Source organism: Dipteris shenzhenensis, chromosome 32, assembly GCF_047967505.1.
Source record: "Dipteris shenzhenensis isolate YYH24624 ecotype China chromosome 32, Dip_SZ_1.0, whole genome shotgun sequence".
Lineage (NCBI taxonomy): Eukaryota > Viridiplantae > Streptophyta > Polypodiopsida > Gleicheniales > Dipteridaceae > Dipteris > Dipteris shenzhenensis.
The window spans coordinates 43221590-43239136 of NC_141627.1; the positions used below are offsets into that span (position 1 = coordinate 43221590).

Below are 17547 nucleotides of genomic sequence, written 5' to 3' on the forward strand. Positions count from 1 at the left end.
GTCACACAACTCCCCGGATCTCCACAAGTGTCCACTAATCTATTGTAGTACCCAAGCAATGGGTAAGAGCATACTTGACCAGCATATTCCCGGGCAATAAATTCACCTCATACATGAGTTTATGCACATCAAGAGGGAGGACTATCGCCTCCACTCTTGCGCAAGAACTATTATCCATTCTTTGCTTGTGAGCATCCCAAACCAAGGACGCATGAAGCTGTCCAGAGTTGACCGTACAACTCTATCCTCTTCATGTTGCTTTAGCACACAATTCATACAAGGCGGTGAGCTGGTGTTCCGTACTGATCTGGCATGTGCACTGCTATTGTACCTGTCTGTACTCTGCAGGCTGTACACAGCAGGCCGTATTCCTCTTTACAATTCTTACCCGTGCAAACCTCCGTACACAGGCGAGTACCCAAATGTCCCTGCTTTCGTACAGTCGTGTATGGCTCCCGTACACGCAGTCAGTCGGGCAGTACAGTGCAGCACCCTGCATCAACTCTCTGCCCCACGAAGTTTGTACGAAGGTCCTCCGATTTCCCGTGTAGTTCAACTAGCTTGCGCCTTTTTCTTCCGTAAGAAAATCCACTTGTGAGAGCTCACGCATGTGTGCAGTCTTTCTCTTCCAGCCCAGGCAACATGCTTCCAATTTTTTGCCTTGGAGCCTTCCAAGGCCCTCCTTGCCAAAATCATAGGCATGGGCATGCCACGTAGCAGCCCACGTTCCCATTTCTCCCTTGGGCTTTAGTTTGCCCCCAAGCCTTTATGTGGTCACTCCAATGACCAACTTGAAATTCATTTTCCCCTTGCCCCCTCTATGGGGTCCATTCCAATGGACCAACCTTGGATCCTTAAGGCCTTTTTCCCCCTCTTGGACCCAACCATCATTTTTACCCCCAAGGCATTAAATGCTGGGGGGTCTAGCACACCAAGCAACCAAGGACCTTGCTCCTTGCTTTTCCAGGGTTGTGCCCAAATGCAGGCCAACATGCACGCACAAGAAATCATGCCCGCGTGGCAATCACCAAGGAGGTTTCTCTCGCTATACAGACACTGGAGAGTGCATTTGAGATTTGGTCTACTCTTGAGGATCTCTATGCCAAGGATTTAGTGATGCGTGCCGTCACCTTGAAGGGACAACTATACAATCTCGAGTTCCCCAGTGGGAGTTCTATGCAACCTTTTCTGATGCAGGCCAAGATTCTCCATCATCAATTACAAGTTGTGGGTGCTGCTTTGCCTATGAGTTAGTCGTGCCGATCATTCTAACCAAGCTCCCTCCGGATTATGACATAGTTACCTGAGCATTGAGATGCCAAGTCATGACACGTCATTTGGACTTCGATGGCGTGAGTGCTTGCTTCTCCTAGAGGAGGAATTTGTTCTTATCTCCTAGGAAAAGCTCAGGCTCACTCTAGGTGCTACTATTAGGTGGAGGTGAAACACGTGCGACAATGCGCAAGAAGAAGCAGAGCAAGTGTTACAAATGTGGTGAGCGAGGACATCTGGCCAAGGATTGTTGGTCCAAGAAGACATCCAAGGTCGAGTGAGATACATCTTCCACTCATTCTGGTGGTTCAAAGGCAATTATTGCCAAGACTACCCTAGCATTCTAGCACTAGTTTTGGGTCGCCCCGCGGGTCACACCCAGAGAGGGCTTGTGGGAGGGTGTGTGGGCTGCTTATGGTCCTAATCAGTTGAAATTCAGGCAGGCAAGGTAACAGTGTGGAGCTATGGACCAGATGAGTTCGAGGTTCACTGCTTGGCGGCGTAGAGACTACGGATTTGGCGTGTTCCGGGGTTCGAAGTCCGGAGTTCTGTTTATGATGCGTTCACTGGAGGCCACATATCATTATACCCCACTAGGAACTCAGTGCAACGGGCTTGGAAAATCACAATTGAGGAAGTTTCCTTCTTTGTTCGAGGTGGCATTTTGGTTCGAGGATCCAAGTTATTTGGTGCTCTCACCGAGGTGAATCCAGTATGCCGGTGTTGGAGGGTCCATGGTTGCATCTTCATCGACTTGTTTTTTCAGATTGTATGCTCACCATGAGCTGCAAAGGAGGGTATGTGCATCTCATAGTGACTGAGGGCTAGTTTGTGGGTTTGTCCATCCTTTTTTTTAGGATAGGATAGAGAATGAATGGGGGGGCTGTATGCTAGGGCTGGTTGGCCTGACCATTTATGGCCGTGACCCTGTTGGGTCAACCTACCAGCCTGGTTGTTTGACTGACCCTAGGGTTGGCCTATGTGGCAAGCTATTTATAGCTTTGCCCTCTTAATTGTTCATAGTTGCATATGAAATGCGTTTCATACAAGTATGAAACCCGTATGAAACGTTTACACGTTTCATACAGCCCCAATTATTGATAGACAGTACTAGGAGGATTCAAGATCTTTGGATTCCATTTGTAGTTTGACCTTTTTACCTTCATGGTCCATGAAGGTCTTGGGAAGATCATTGATGACTCTAGGTTTTTTTATGATCAGCATTCAGTATGTATGATCAGGATTCAGTATGTATGATCATTCAGCATGTATGTGTGATGATGATCATTGAGTACTCTAGTATGTATGATCATTGATGCCTCTAGCTTTTTGTATGATCAGGATTCAGTATGTATGGTGCTCATACTTGATATGTATGTTTTTTGTATCATGTCTGCACTATGGAGTCACTTACAATCTTTATTTGCACATTTTTGTATATGGCATGATGCATACCCTAGGTATAAATGCACATATTTTCACATTCCGAATGAAACCTGTTTCATTCATTTTTCGAAACCCGTTTCAAATGTATGAAACCCGTTTGAAACCTCCCGTTTCAGAAACTCCTGGCAACTATGATTGTTCATCATCATTTTAGAAGCATTTATCTCCTCCTCTTATGGTGCATTCCCCTGCTATATATACAATTGCCACTGCCTCTATTTGTGTCAATTCTCTCGCTCTCTTTGATGTATGCTTTAGCACCCCCCCGATAAGGAAGGACATCTGGCCAAGGATTGTTGGTCCAAGAAGAAATCCAAGGTCGAGTCAGATACATCTTCCACTCATTCTGGTGGTTCCAACGCAGTTATTGCCAAGACTATCCCAGCATTCTAGCAATCGTTCTGGGTCCCCCCACGGGTCATAGCCAGAGACGGCTTGTGGGAGAGTGTGTGGGCTGCTTCTGTCCTAATTAGTTGAAATTTTGGCAGGCAAGGTAACAGTGTGGAGCTATGGACCAGATGAGTTCAAGGCTCACTGTTTGGTGGTGTATAGAGTGCAGATCTGGTGTGTTCCTGTGTTTGAAGTCTGGAGTTCTGTTTGTGATGTGTTCACTGGAGGCCACATATCATTACGCCCCACTAGGAACTCAGTGCGACGGGCTTGGGAAATCACAATTGAGGAAGATTCCTTCTTTGTTCAAGGTGGCATTTTGGTTTGAGGATCCAGGTTATTTGGTGCTCTCATCGAGGTGAGTCTAGTATGCCGGTGCTAGAGGGTCCATGGTGACATCTTCATTGACTTGTTTCTTCAAATTATATGCTCATTATGAGTTGCAAGGGAGGGTATGTGCATCTTATCGTGAATGAGGGCTATTTTGTGGGTGTGCCCACCCTTATGTATGTTCAGGATAGGATAGAGAATGGATGGGAGGGCTGTATGCTAGGTGTGGTTGGCCAGGCCATTTATGGCCATGATCCTAGTCGGGTCAACCGACCTGGAGGGGTCAACCGACCAGCTTGGTCGGTTGACTGACCCTAGGGTCGGCCTATGTGGCAGGCTATTTATAGCCTTGGCCTCTCTATTGTTCATCATCCTTTTAGGAGCATTTCTCTCCTCCTCTTATGGTGTATTCCCCTGCTATATATACAGTTGCCATTGCCTCTATTTGTGTCAACTCTCTCTGATGTATGCTTCAGCACTGCACCCCCCCCCCCTTTCTCTTTCCCGTTCTTCCTATAATGAAAATGCAGATCGGAACCGGATTTTAAGGGGGCCACCCCTCAGATACCCCATATAATGGCATCAAGACCTCCAATTCACTCAACTAAGCAGCTCAAACTTAGTGCATCAGTTACAGCAGAAGACAAGGGAAAAGGGCTTATTTCAGCTTGTTTTTTTGACATGAATCAAGTGGGAGACGGATGCGTACCCACTAACTCTAAAACACTTGAGTTTTTCTGTAAAATAAACCTATGTTGAAATTACCATAAGTCAATTTTCCTTACAGTAAAAATAAAGAATGGAAGGGGAAGGGATGTATAATAATGAACTTGTCCCCTTTCCTCCCTTACCTTAAAGAGAGAGGGAAATAACACCATCATCACCCCATCATCACCTCTTAAATAGGATCCATTAGATGAAATAAATAGAGTTATCCTCTTCTTTCCAACAAGAACCTCTTGATGGAGAGTTCTCTTTTGGAAATGAGGGAAAGGAGTCCACCCAAGAGCAAGGTAATGAGTTTACACCTTTAGCCCAAAATTCCTCGCACATGGATTATAATCCGAACGCAAAGAAAAGAGAAGTAGGGTCTTCCTTGAAAAGGTGGTTTCTCAGCTTAGTGATATGATTAAGTAGTCCATAATGACAAAGCTAGGAACAAAGAGGGTTCTCAATTTTGGGGAGGAAAACCTGAGTAGTCCTTCCAAAAGTACCAAGTTTCAACTTTCAACCATGAGAGAGAATTGAATTCCCTAAATACGATGGAGAAAGAGAGGCTGATAAAATCCTTAATTGCATCGGCCATTGCAAGATTTAAGCTGCCCATGAAGACAAGACTAATCAAGTGAAGCTTGCTCTTGCTACATGGCATCAAGACAGACAAAAGAAGCTTGCTTTTGCTATATTGCATCTACAAAAGGATGCTTTAATGCGGTGGCCATTGTTACAAACATGAAAAGAGTCTATCCTTGAATTGGCTTAGTTTGTGGAACAGTTGAAAGCCACTCTCATGCCACCAAGGCATGAAGAGAACTTGGCCTTCCGTTGGGAAAGCTTTAGGCAATTTGACAATGAGAGTATTAGTGCATTTACAACTAGGTTTTAGTAACTCTCTTTGGTCATTGGCAACTTGATCACTGGGATTTTCTTTTTGGCTGCACTGATGGCACTTTGTGTGGCTGCTCTTTTGTCTCCCGCCTGCTTCTTGACTGGAAGCATGTTCTTTATCATCTGGAATGCAATGGTCAGCAGTCTTTGCTTGGGAACTCTTTGAGAGCTGAAAGCATTCACTGGTTGAAAGTCTTTCAGCCTCCCTTGGCTTTACAGGAAACTCGACGTTCCTACTTTGTCTCGTTTAAAGGCATCACCTCGGTTACTGATGTTATTGATGATGTTGGTACTGTGCTCCCTTTTCTCTGACAGCCACTATATATGGATTGGGCTCTCATTATCGTCTTTTGTGGCAACAAATTACTTATATGCTTTCGCCTTTTGTTCCGATTCCTCCTTTGGAACTCCAGGACCGGCTGAAAGATTGGACTTTGACTTCTCCAGGGTCCTCTTCTTGTCCTTTGAGGCTATCTCAGATTATTGTGCTTGCATTGTATAAAATCCTTTTGCCTCAACCTTGGGTTTCAGAGAGAATTGATTCTGTTTGGCGAATGCATCACCCAACCAAATGGTGGAGGAAAAGATTAAATAACTTTGGGCCTATAAAGTACCGCTTCAGCGACAAGTTTTCTTTTGGCGAGTTCTTTTGGGAGTATTTTCATCTGGATAGCTATTGGCTCATCGACACATTGCTCCTGCACTTGCCACAAATGTTCTGCTTCTTCGGAGACTTTGCCTCACTTGTTTTGGCATTGTCCGTGGTCTCGTGAGTTTTTTTATCTGCTTCGACAGCGCCTGCAAGTGAGATTCCCATCTGTTTCGTTTGAAAAGTTCTTCTGGCTATTTGGGTTTCATCGATTCAGACTTGAGTTTCATCTTTTCTTTGTTTGGGTTCGCTACTGTGGACTTTTATGGACATATAGGAATTGTAAAGTCTTTGGTGATCCTACTTTCTCTCTATTTGGCTTTTTCAGGTGTTCTCTGCAGCAATCTTTCTTTGATTGCTTGTAGACCCACTGCATAGATTATGAGGTCTTTTTGCCATATACTGAAATTTTCAGTTGATGTAATTGTAGCACCTTGTTTTAAGGTTGCTACTCATGTAATATAATCAATATAAGATTTCACAAAAAAAAATGTGTGTGTGTGTGTATAGAATCCTAAAGAAAATACTGGGCCAAATAGAATCGTGTCATCATAAGAAAAACCGATTCTTGAATATTTCATGGGCCCTCATAAGAACTTTTGGTTATTCAATACACAATTCCCAATAAGGGAACTATGGAATGATAAAAATCCTCACTTGGTCCATGATGACCATATTCAATACTGCTATTCAGAGAGCTGGTACTCGAGCATGTCATGCTCCACAAGAAAAACAACAAAACTGAAAATTGAAACTTTTCTGGAACTCAGGTAATATAACTTGAAAGTTGAAACTCAAATACTTGGTTAAGAATGGCCACATGGAATTCTGCCATAAAGGATCGGATACTTGATCATCTCATCCTCTATAAGAACATAACTCATGATCATGACTAGTTATCTTAACTCAACTCCCTAATTGAAGATCATAAAATCAGGTGCATAAATATCAATTTGCCAATTTTGAGCATCCTATTCTCAAATAGGGTTTATCTCCCGTGTTGGAGAGCATCAGAAGGAAGCTTCTCTTTTGGAGCTCAGCCAAGCTGGATCTTGCCTCTAGAGTTGTGGTGGTTAACCAGGTCCTCTTGGCCATAGCCTGGTTTATATGTTCATGTTGGTGCCGTTCTAGGGACTGCATCATTCAGCTCATAAGACCGATCAGGAACTTTCTCTGGAGTGGGCTTGATGGCACAGCAGATGCCTTAGCCAGGGTGGCTTGGGAGACCCTCATCCTCCCTAGAACGGCACCAACATGAACATATAAACCAGGCTGTGGCCAAGAGGACCTGGTTAACCACCACAACTCTAGAGGCAAGATCCAGCTTGGCTGAGCTCCAAAAGAGAAGCTTCCTTCTGATGCTCTCCAACACGGGAGATAAACCCTATTTGAGAATAGGATGCTCAAAATTGGCAAATTGATATTTATGCACCTGATTTTATGATCTTCAATTAGGGAGCCGAGTTAAGATAACTAGTCGTGATCATCAGTTATGTTCTTATAGAGGATGAGATGATCAAGTATCCAATCCTTTATGGCAGAATTCCATGTGGCCATTCTTAACCAAGTATTTGAGTTTCAACTTTCAAGTTATATTACCTGAGTTCCAGAAAAGTTTCAATTTTCAGTTTTACAGTGCAGAGCTTTACTTTGCAAGATGGTGGTGCGAGGACTTATGCCAGGACAGGAACCGTGGAAGGACTTTCTTATTAGCAGCATACATAGGTGCACACCTTCCTCAGGAGGAGACTGGATGAGCAGTGTTAGATGGATCTTCACCACAGCACACCTCAGGTCACCTTCGTACCCTCTCATGGTTGCCATTCTGAAAGCTTGGGCCAGTTTCAGAAGCTCTCTTCGGAGGATTCCTCCTTCCTCCCGGGAAGAGATTGATAGGCAGCCCATCATGTGGAACGACAGTATTTTAGATGATCTTGGCAGGCCACTGGGTGCCTCACTCTACATGCAGTGGGCCAGGTGGGAGAGGGGACCTGCTTCTTCTTTGGGATCTTGGAAAGCTTTCCGTAGGCTTCCAGAGGAAACCAAATCAAGGTTGACAGGACATCTCAGAGGGAGTGCAGGGAGGATCTTGCAGATTGAGGCAGCCCTTCCAGAGGCTTGGATAGACACAGATGATATGCCACTCACTTCCTCCACTTGGGCAGGTACTTTCTCGAGAGGCGGGGTCCCGCTTCAGGTCTTAGCTTTCTGAGATGCATAGGAGGATGCTTTGGTTTTTAGTGTCCAGGATGGTGGCAGATTGCTCAGGTCCACAGAGGACATCTTGCTTGAGTCTGCTTTTCAGCCTATCAGGGTTGTAGGTCTTTTGATGCAGGGATCAGATTCAGAGTGGTTCTTAGACCCTGACCCCCAGCTACTCTCCACCGGGTCTTGGAGGCTCTGGCTCTATGGAGGAGTTCCCATCAGGTATTTACAGTGGGACCCCGGAGAGTGGGAGTGGATTGACGCGGGGCATCGAGAGAAGAGCATCCCCTTCTTTCGTTACACAGTCAGTAATGCCAGGAGATTTCAGCTCAGTAGTAGAGGTTGGAGACCCTCCAGAGTTCCTCATTGGGAGACTTTTGGTATTACTGCGGATCAGCAGAGGTACTTCTAGAGGAGGCTCTGGAAATCCCACAGGAATAGAAAGATCACTATCTTCTTTTGGCTTTCTATCCATGGAGGGATTGCAGTGAACCTTTGGAGGTCCAGATTCGGAGCCGACCCTACTTGCCCTTGTTGCCTTTCTGCTTCGGAGTCTATTCAGCATTGCTTATGGTTTTAGACAGGCAAGATTGATTTGGATGGGGATAGCCAGGATCTTCAGTCACTTTGCCCATTCCCCACTTTTTATGACTTGGGGCTCGGTGGCTTGGCTTTCTCTTACAGGACCTCAGGTTTTCTATGAGGGAGTTGACTTCTCTCGGGCCATTTCGGTTCGACGTCATTGGGTTGAGTTCTGTTCGTTGGATGTGGTACCACACCGTTCTTTTACAGCTGTACATGCCTCTGTGGATACTTCTTGGGAGATTCTAGCGAGCATAGCAGCCTGGCATATCTGGAGAGCCAGATGCACAAAGGCTATGGAGGGTACTCAGGTTCATCCCTCGCACACATTGGCTAGTATCTGGACAGACATCGTACACACTCTGATGGCCGTATGGACGGGTATGCAGGGGGACTCCCGTGCAGCCTCAGCTAGGAGGGCTTCTTTCTTCAGGGAATGCAAGGATTCTCCTTTCTTCTCTGAATCTACTACAGGGTTGAGATGGCACTTTCAGCCTCAGCCTTGGCTTCTTTCCACCTCACTCTGAGGGATTTTTTATTTATCCTCATGATTTCATGATGTATTCCGCCTTGAGCTTGCTCTCGCGGGTTTTTGTTCTTACTTAATAGAAGTCTTTTTCATGGAAAAAAAAACAAAAAGGGTTTATCTTGAATCTACCATGGATCTAACTCTTCAATTCATAGAAGATATATACGTTGTCTCTAACACTTCTCCTTTTTGGCATAAGCTGCTCAAACCCATAAACTGGATATAATAACTTTGAGATTCTTTTGTCTTGGTACTATGTATACAAACGTTTGATGAGACCAAACAAATAGTCCATAGCCTTGACCACAGAGGTCAGAGAAATTTGGCTCCATAACAGAGACTATATCGTGTACAATTACTTGAAATCCTCCAAAACTGAAATATAACTTGAAATAACTAGCTTGTCCCATCAAGGAATGCTTAGGACCATATATATATGTATTAGCAATCTTGTATGCTTGGCTTTTCACTCTTGAAACAATCAAGGAAACATAACATCTCTGAAAGCACTTTGTCCAATAACAAGCTTTCACTAAGCAGTGGTTCTCTCTTGCTTTTGCCAGTTCAGCCAATAGTTCTCGATAGGAATCCTCATCCTAGGACCTTCTCCCCTTCAATCTTGCTTAGTTGTTTGAACTTGTGAAGGCTGAGAGGCCGCGTCCATGATGAGAAAAATGAAATAGCAATTGCTGCTTTTCATTACTTTTTGCTGCTTTTACTGTTTTTTTTTTTTTTGGGGCAAAAAGAGACTTCTATTAAGTATTAAAGAAAAACCGTTAGAGCAAGCTCCATACGGGATACATCATGCAATGCACGAAAAGCTCAAGAGCCAAAAAGAAAGGATTGAGGCTGATAGTGCCATCTCAATCCGGTAGAAACCTCCGAGAAAAAGGGAGAACCCCTCCAAACTTGAAGAAATATAGTCCTTCTAGAAGAGGCTGCCCGTGAAGGGCCCTGCATGCTAGCCCATATGGCTATCATAGTGTGAACCGTGTCAGTCCAAATACCCGTGAACACCTGTGATGGGTGTATCTGGGTGCCATCCAAGGCCTCAGTACATCTGGCTCTCCAAATGTGCCAAGAGGAAATGCTAGCCAAAATCTCCCAAGAGGTATCCACTGAAACATGAAGCTCTGAAGGGAGTATTGCAGAGAGCAGGGCTCTATCACCTGCCGGCGGACCTAGAGTGCCCAAGAAGAAGGCTCACCCTCATAAAACACCTGGGGCCCGGTAAGAGATAACCATGCGACCGAGCCCCAAGTCATGAAGAAAGGGGAAGTTTGAAAGATGCTGAGTATCCGAGCAACCCCTTTCCAAACAGTCCTTGCCTGACTGCAGTCCCAAAGGCAATGTCGCATTGACTCCTCTGCAGAATGACATCGAGGACAAGTGGGATCAGCCCCAAATCGTGATCTCCACAGGTTCACTGCAATTCCTCCATGAATAGAAAGCCAAAAGAAGAGAGTGATCTTTCTATTTCTGAGGGATTTCCAGAGCCTCCTCCAGAAATTTCTACGCAAATCTGCGGTGATGAAGAAGCTTTCCCAATGGGGGGCTGTGGAGGGAATCCAACCCCTACTATTCAGCTGAAATCTCCTGGCATTACCAACCGTGAAACGAAAGAAGGGAATCCCCCTCTCTCGGTGCCCATGATCTATCCACTCCTACTTTTACTGTTTTTTAACGCCGCTTTGGAGAAAAGAAGGCTGGGTGTGCACAAAAAGCGGTTGCTTTTTGTGAAAAGCAGGTGCTTTTTGGGAGAAGAAGATGCTTTTTGTGAAAAGCAAGTGCTTTTTTGCTGTGAGAATTTTGAGCGAGAGTTGGAAGCATGCCATTGAAGATGATGATAGGATGAACGTCTCTCCGACTTGATAGGATCACAGAGAAGAGAAGAAAATAACTTAAAAGATAGGACGATAGAGAGAGAAGAGACGTCTGGCCAAGACGAATTTGTGTCTCTTAAAAGATGCGCCTCATCTCCTAGTGCTGCAACGAGCCTCCAAACACGAGTGCCCCAACTTCTTGGATGTGTATTAGTTCACAAACAAGAGCGCTCCACCTTCTCGAGCAAGAATCAGGTCACAATTGGTGCACCTTTCCCTCCAACACTCAAACTGATACAAAAACAGGTGCACGCACCTTGATTCATAGCTGCGCTCCAGCCTTGGATCGTTTCCACCGAGGAAAGTGGAAATCCTATGCTCTTTTACCATTGAAACCAATCACGGTTCTTTCACGTAACAAATTAGATAGAAAACAAGAAATCTTCGTGATAGAAATAATCAAGCGCAGACTAAAAACTCAAAGCTGGACTTACAATCACTTATTCCATAGAGCTTCGCGATAGAGTGCGGAGAAAGAGAAGAGAGGGACACCACGCGCAACACTATGGCCCATAAATAAGGGCTAGACCCCCCCCCCCCCAAGTTCTTTATTGCAATAGAAAATACTTTGTACAACTGGCTTTGAAAAGAGCATGAAGCTGAGTACAACTCTTGAATGAATCTGGGAGGCTTGGGGCCTTTCTTTTATAGACTAGGCCTAGCAAAAAGCTAGGGCCTGCTTTCTAAAAGCTACTTTTACATAAAAGCCAAGCTTTTTAGGCTTTCTTTTTAAATCTAGTGCTTTGGCCACCTTTTTTTTCTCGTGGGCCTTCCTTTTAAAGAGGCGCCCCCTTGTCCATGCTTTTAAACCTCGTGGGACCTGCTTTTTGTGCTTTTCTCTCCACTCTATGGTCCTTTTTGCACTCTCTTAGGTCCTACGCATTGCACAAACAAGTTCCAACACTTTAACCCATTAGAGGTAAGCGAAATGCATGCATTCCTAGTTCTTGGACTAATCCTAGTCCTTGGTGGGCGTACCCACTGTTCTCTTTTACCAATGTAAAGCAAAGCTTATTCTAGTTAACCAAAGTCAACTCTCTTGACCATTGTCAATGCGATAAAGATTCCTCTTTATGTCTTGGGAGAAGTACCAATTTGGTGACAACCATCTTGTGTTCTCTTGGAGGGCTAGTGGGTTTACCTGAAAATCCCTAAAGATTGTAAAATATTGCGTACTAGACAGATCTACAAAATATCTTTGACGCTTTTGTGGTCCTTTCTTGATCCTTATGAAGATCAATGAAGAGGCCTACAAGTTGCGTTGACTTGATGGTGTTCAGGTACATGCAATCTTTCATGTTAGGAGAGCGAAAGGGAAGTTGGGTGCTGGAGATGCTTTAGTCTTTGAGGATGAACTTTTACAAACCGTGGATCTAATCAATTACGTGCCCCATGAACTAGGACGTCTTTTGAATTATAGGGATGACAGCTAAGGAACACGATTGTTCTAGAGCTGAAGGTTAAGTGGAAAGATTGCTGGAAAGAGGATAATATTGATTTTCTTTGGTATGCCAATTCCAAAAGTTTAAGCCTCAGTCCTTCTCTGAATAAGGGGGAGAGTGTTATGTCCATGTCTGGACATAGTGCAGCTAGTGTTATGGAGGTCATGTTAACCTAACCTTGGTACAATTAGGGCATGCCGCATCCTTGGTATAATTAGGGTTATGTTATCCAAGTATTTAGGTGCGAGCTTTAGAAGGAGTTTTATTTTGAAAATTTAAGGTGCAAGCTTCTAAAAATTTATATCTTTTAACAGTTGTAAAAAGGGGGAAAGGGGAGGGAAATAGTCACATGAATGTAGAAAGGAATCGGAGGGGGCTGAGAAAGAGGATGGGAGGGGGCAAAGAAAGGGATGAGACTTGAGAGGAAGGGCTGAGAATGAAAGGTCATCCCATTCACAGCCTTCGTGTAGCTACGATTCAGAATGTAAACTGCCGTGTTACATGCTTCAGCCCCGAAAGTCTTTGGCAAATCTTTCCCTTTCATCATACTCTTGCCCATTTCGCAGATGACGCGCATCTTGCGCTTTGCTACTCCATTTTGCTGTGATGTATGCGGCGGGGGTTTCTGCCTCTTGATCCCGTGACTTTTGCAGTAACTTTCGAATTCACTTGATGTGAACTCTCCACCTCTGTCTGATCTCAAGTTTTGTTCACCTTCCTCCTTGTTTCTTTCTCGACCATTTTGAGTCTTGCGAGAGGGAAGGGGCAAAGGGGTGAGAGAACATAGAGGGCTGAGAATGCAGGACGATGAGGGAGGGCTGAGAGGCAAAGGGGATAAGAGGGGAGAAGGGTGAGAGGGAGGGCTGAGAATAAAGGAGGGGCTGGGGCTGAGAGAGAGCTTACATGCGAAGATCTTTAATATCTTCCTCCCCATGTCACATTTGATCCATTTTCCTCTTCTTGAGCATCTTTTGGTCCTTTAAAGCAAAGGGGCCACATGTGACACATGGAATTGTACATTCTGCGGGTATCATGATTGGCATCCTTTAATTCCTGGAGGTGGGATTGACAGCTTCTTTCGCTGGAAGTTCAGAGGGCTGAGGATGAAGGAGGGGCTGGGGCTGAGTGAGAGCTGGCACGGGGAAAGGGATGAGAGAGGGCTGAGAAGATCTTTAATATCTCCTCCCCCTCCCCATGTCACTTTGATCCATTTTCCTTTTCTTGAGCTATCTTTTGGTCCTTTAAAGCGAAGGGGGCCCATGTGACACATGGAATTGTAGACTCTGTGGGTATCATGATTGGCATTTTATCCTTTAATTCTGGAGGGATGCTGAAGGTGGGATTGACAACTCTTATGCTGGAAGCTCACCTTTATAACTGTTTTGTTGGATTAGATGGAGCATTGCAAATCTTGGTCAATGTAATTTTGGCTGGTGAATTTGAGCCATTCACGGTTTTCCTGCTTGTATTCCTCTCTATCTTGTAGTTCCCGGCAAGCATGTGCCATTATTTTAATTGACGTTTTACAGCTTCCCCCAAAGAAGCTAGTAGCTTTTGCTAATACTTGAATCCACCTAAGCTGTAGTTCTAATGAAGAATGCTGTGATTTAACAACAAAAAATCTAAATTTGTATGATTGGACATTTCTAGTCTGTATATATGTAGATTTGTTGATGAGTGTGTTCTCTTGTAAAGCAGCATACAATTCATATCTCTAGGCTCTGGATGATCGGAAGAATAGTTTTGTCTACAGAAGTTATTGACAAGTGATTTTACAGCTAAACATGGACTTCCTTTTGTGAAGACTACGGTGCACACTTCATATGTATCATGTTGAAGGATTGATGGCATGATTGGGGTCTCCCAAATGGTCCTCTTAAAGTCTCTTCTCTGATGTTCCTAAAAATACTGATTGGATCATCTTTTGCTTTCAATTGACAAAATCAGCTTTGTAAATGTTTCAGAAGCTTTGAGGGGATTTCAATGATATAAATTCTACATAAACTCCTCAGAATTTTCGCGATTGTGTATCAATGCAAAATAACAATGGGGAATGTTTTGTTTCAGGGTGGTTTTGATATCATATGCAGCGGGAGAGATAAAATTGAGACTCCTGAGCAGGTGGCGTATTTTGGCCCTTTCAATGTTGGAATCAGAATTGTTGTCATTTAATTAAAATAAGAATAAAAATAAAAATCAAGGAACATGGAGAGACTACAGGTAGGTTAAATGTTCAAGACGCTCAACATATGTTTAATTCGTTTACATTATGTATATAGGAAAGGGCAGATGTGCAAGAGATCTAATGGACATGGTTATAGACTTTTTTTGGATGTATTCCTCCCCTACACACACATTCTGTGTGTGTGTGTGTGTGGGTGGACACTGATGAATTAGGTATGTTTTCCATATGCCCATTTTACTATCAGTGTGTGTTATACCTAATGATATAATACTAAATAAGAACCAAATAGAGGAGCCAATGCAAAACTGATGAAAAAGGGTGCACTCTGTGAAGGCTGCTGAAGTGTGGCTCCCTGCTATAACAATAGGTTCTGCTGCCCAAACACAGGTGCTGCCAGTTGTTGCACATGCCTCTGAAACAGCGATCATTGGACAATTCCCACAGTCACTTGTGCATGGGGTCTCTCTCTCTCTCTCTCTCTCTTAAAATAAAGATCTCCCAAGTAATGGAGTGCAGCGTGGCCATCACCTCTTTTGTAGCTGCAGAGATGTCCCCCGTCATGTGCTAGATGTGTGTGGGTTGCAGGGCATTATGCCTTGTGCGTGCAAACATCTGGCTGCCTGTCCCAAAAGGCACCACTTAGAAACCTGCAGCCAGCTTTCATTCCGATCACCAAAAGGGCTCAAGGGGATGAAATTAGCAGGGGCCTTCATCTCTTATATGCTAGTATGTCCTAATATATGGGATTAGACAATTTTCTTAATGCATACTTGGCAGCCTAGGGTTTTGTGTATTGCTCATTCAATATTCAATTATTCCACTTGAAAGTTATTACCTAAACTAAGAACAAAATTGAAAAATTGACACAAAAGAAAGCATCCACATCTTTTGGCTAGCATAATATGACATATGCTGTTAAGAGCTTGTATTAAGGGCCTTCACAGTCTTTCATGACACAAAAACTAAAATAGGGCAAGAGACATAGGGGAAGACTAGCTGTGAATGAGGGCGTGACTCCCATTAGGATTTGTAATCCTCTTGGGGTATGGAGCATTTTATTCCAATAAGAGACACAGGATAAACGACTTCTGGAAAGACTGTATGCTCTATCACCAAAAGAAAGTTTTGATTGAGATAGAAGTGAGTTATACAGATTTGGTACTCCAGATCAATCACAAAGTTTCTTTGACCATAGTCCAAAAGTGCATACCCAAGAAGAGTGTCTTGTAGAGCCTATGTATCCACCAAGGTCCAAACAGCAGTTGTCTGACCAGAGAGAAAGAAAGACAATAGCATTGATGATAAGTAGATTTTCTTCTACTTATGAGATTTGCATAGAATAGACCCTATTAAGGGTTGGACTGGTTAGAGCAAATTACATGAAGCTCCAAGCATAAGGCAGTTGCCACCGTGTCACACTCTAGTGTCATACATCCAGTAGTTGTTGGATGCTTGATATATCTGTGTCACACATAACTAGATCTTTAGTATGCGGTTTCCCAATTGAAGAGATTCATGCATAGTCATAGTAAACAACGTTGGCAGGCTGTGAAGCATGTCTTCCTGTACTTGAAAGGCACTTAAGCTGTGAGCCTTCTCTATGGTCACGATTCTTCACTTACCCTGCTTTCACAAACAATGACTGGTGGTGAAGAGAGTGGCATCAATTTTCTCAACCACATCATCTATGTAGAAACAGAAACCAGACTGGTTTGCAGTCCTCATGCTGAAATCTCCTTAAGAGCTCTATTGGACTGACTCATGATAATACCCCCCTCAATCTGAGCAAAGTGAATGCCAAGGAGTAATGTAGCTGACACAAATCTATCATAGCAAGGACTGTTGGAAATCATATAAAGGCTGCAATTTATAAAATGGAAGGTCCATTCAGGAGCATATCATCCACGTATCACATCAGAATTAGAAGTCAGCATCACGCTTGTGGACATAGAGAGTGCTCTCTGTAGGGATGTTGAGGAAAACCAAGGTTGATCAGATGTGTATGAATCTTTGTATACCATGCTTGAGGTGCCTGCTTTAAAGCATAGAGTGCGGCATACCTACCAACACATGACGCATCATGTAGGATTACATAGGGTAGTTGGTGCCACCAAGCTTGTCTATAGGAGCAAGTATGCCAAAGAGGTCATTGTTTGCCATTGCAGATAAGACACAAATGCAAAGAACCCAAAGAAAACTGAGTGAATCAAATGACAGCACTAAGCAAGTGCAATGTCTGATTGTGACCACACAAGGTCTATGGCGTGCACAGAATCTGAGAACCAAAAGATGTACTGCCTGCACAATGCTGCAAATGAGAACCCAAGGCAGGGAGGCAAATGTGCCAGAGACAGGGCAGAGCAGGCCCAAAAACTCTGCAGAAATAAACTGCACAACAAGTGCAACAACTGCAAGAAGTACTGACTGAGACTGCAAACACGGCTGATTGCACAATTCCTTCTAGGGGGCACCAATCTGCAGGAAAACACTGCTGAACTGCCCTGACTAGTCTGGATAGCAAAAGAGAGCTGAACTGAACCTGAAATCTTGGGCATAGCCTCAGAAACTGAGAAACCAATGCCAAAAGAGTTTGAAACCTTCTCCTGAAGGAAGCCGCTCCACAAAAGTGCACAGAAATGCCTCCAATAGCAGCTGAACAGCTCCAAAATTCACAGGAGCAACTAAAAAATGCACAAAGACAAAATTCACCTGACATCATACATGCACCTTCAAAAGCTGATTTGCTGGCTCTTAGAGCTCCAAAACCGCAACAGTTGAGCTCAGAAGTGCCGCAGCAGAAGACAGTGCAAAACAGCTGAAAAAGGCTCCAAAAAAAGTCCTACAGCAGGACAACAGGTCTAGGAAGCTCCTGGAAGAGGTACAATGCAGAGAATCTGCTTCAAACTGCTGGAGGGACAGTCGGACAGGCAGAGAACAGCACCAAACAGCTCCAGACTGCTCCAGATCAAGTCACACAGCAGGACAGCACCTTCAGGCAGCTCCAGAATAGGCCGCAGCTGAGCAGA

General features: G+C 44.1%; 1 protein-coding gene across 3 annotated transcripts in view; it reads left to right on the forward strand.

Moving 5' to 3' along the window:
• LOC147880795 (pyrophosphate--fructose 6-phosphate 1-phosphotransferase subunit beta-like) overlaps positions 1-17547 on the forward strand; it is a 75491-nt gene that overhangs the window by 15454 nt on the left and 42490 nt on the right. For all 3 annotated transcript variants that reach the window (XM_087370704.1, XM_087370705.1, XM_087370706.1), the window contains exon 5: positions 14404-14457. In XM_087370704.1, the coding sequence (XP_087226830.1) occupies positions 14404-14457 (54 nt within the window). The remainder of the gene's footprint in view (positions 1-14403; positions 14458-17547) is intronic.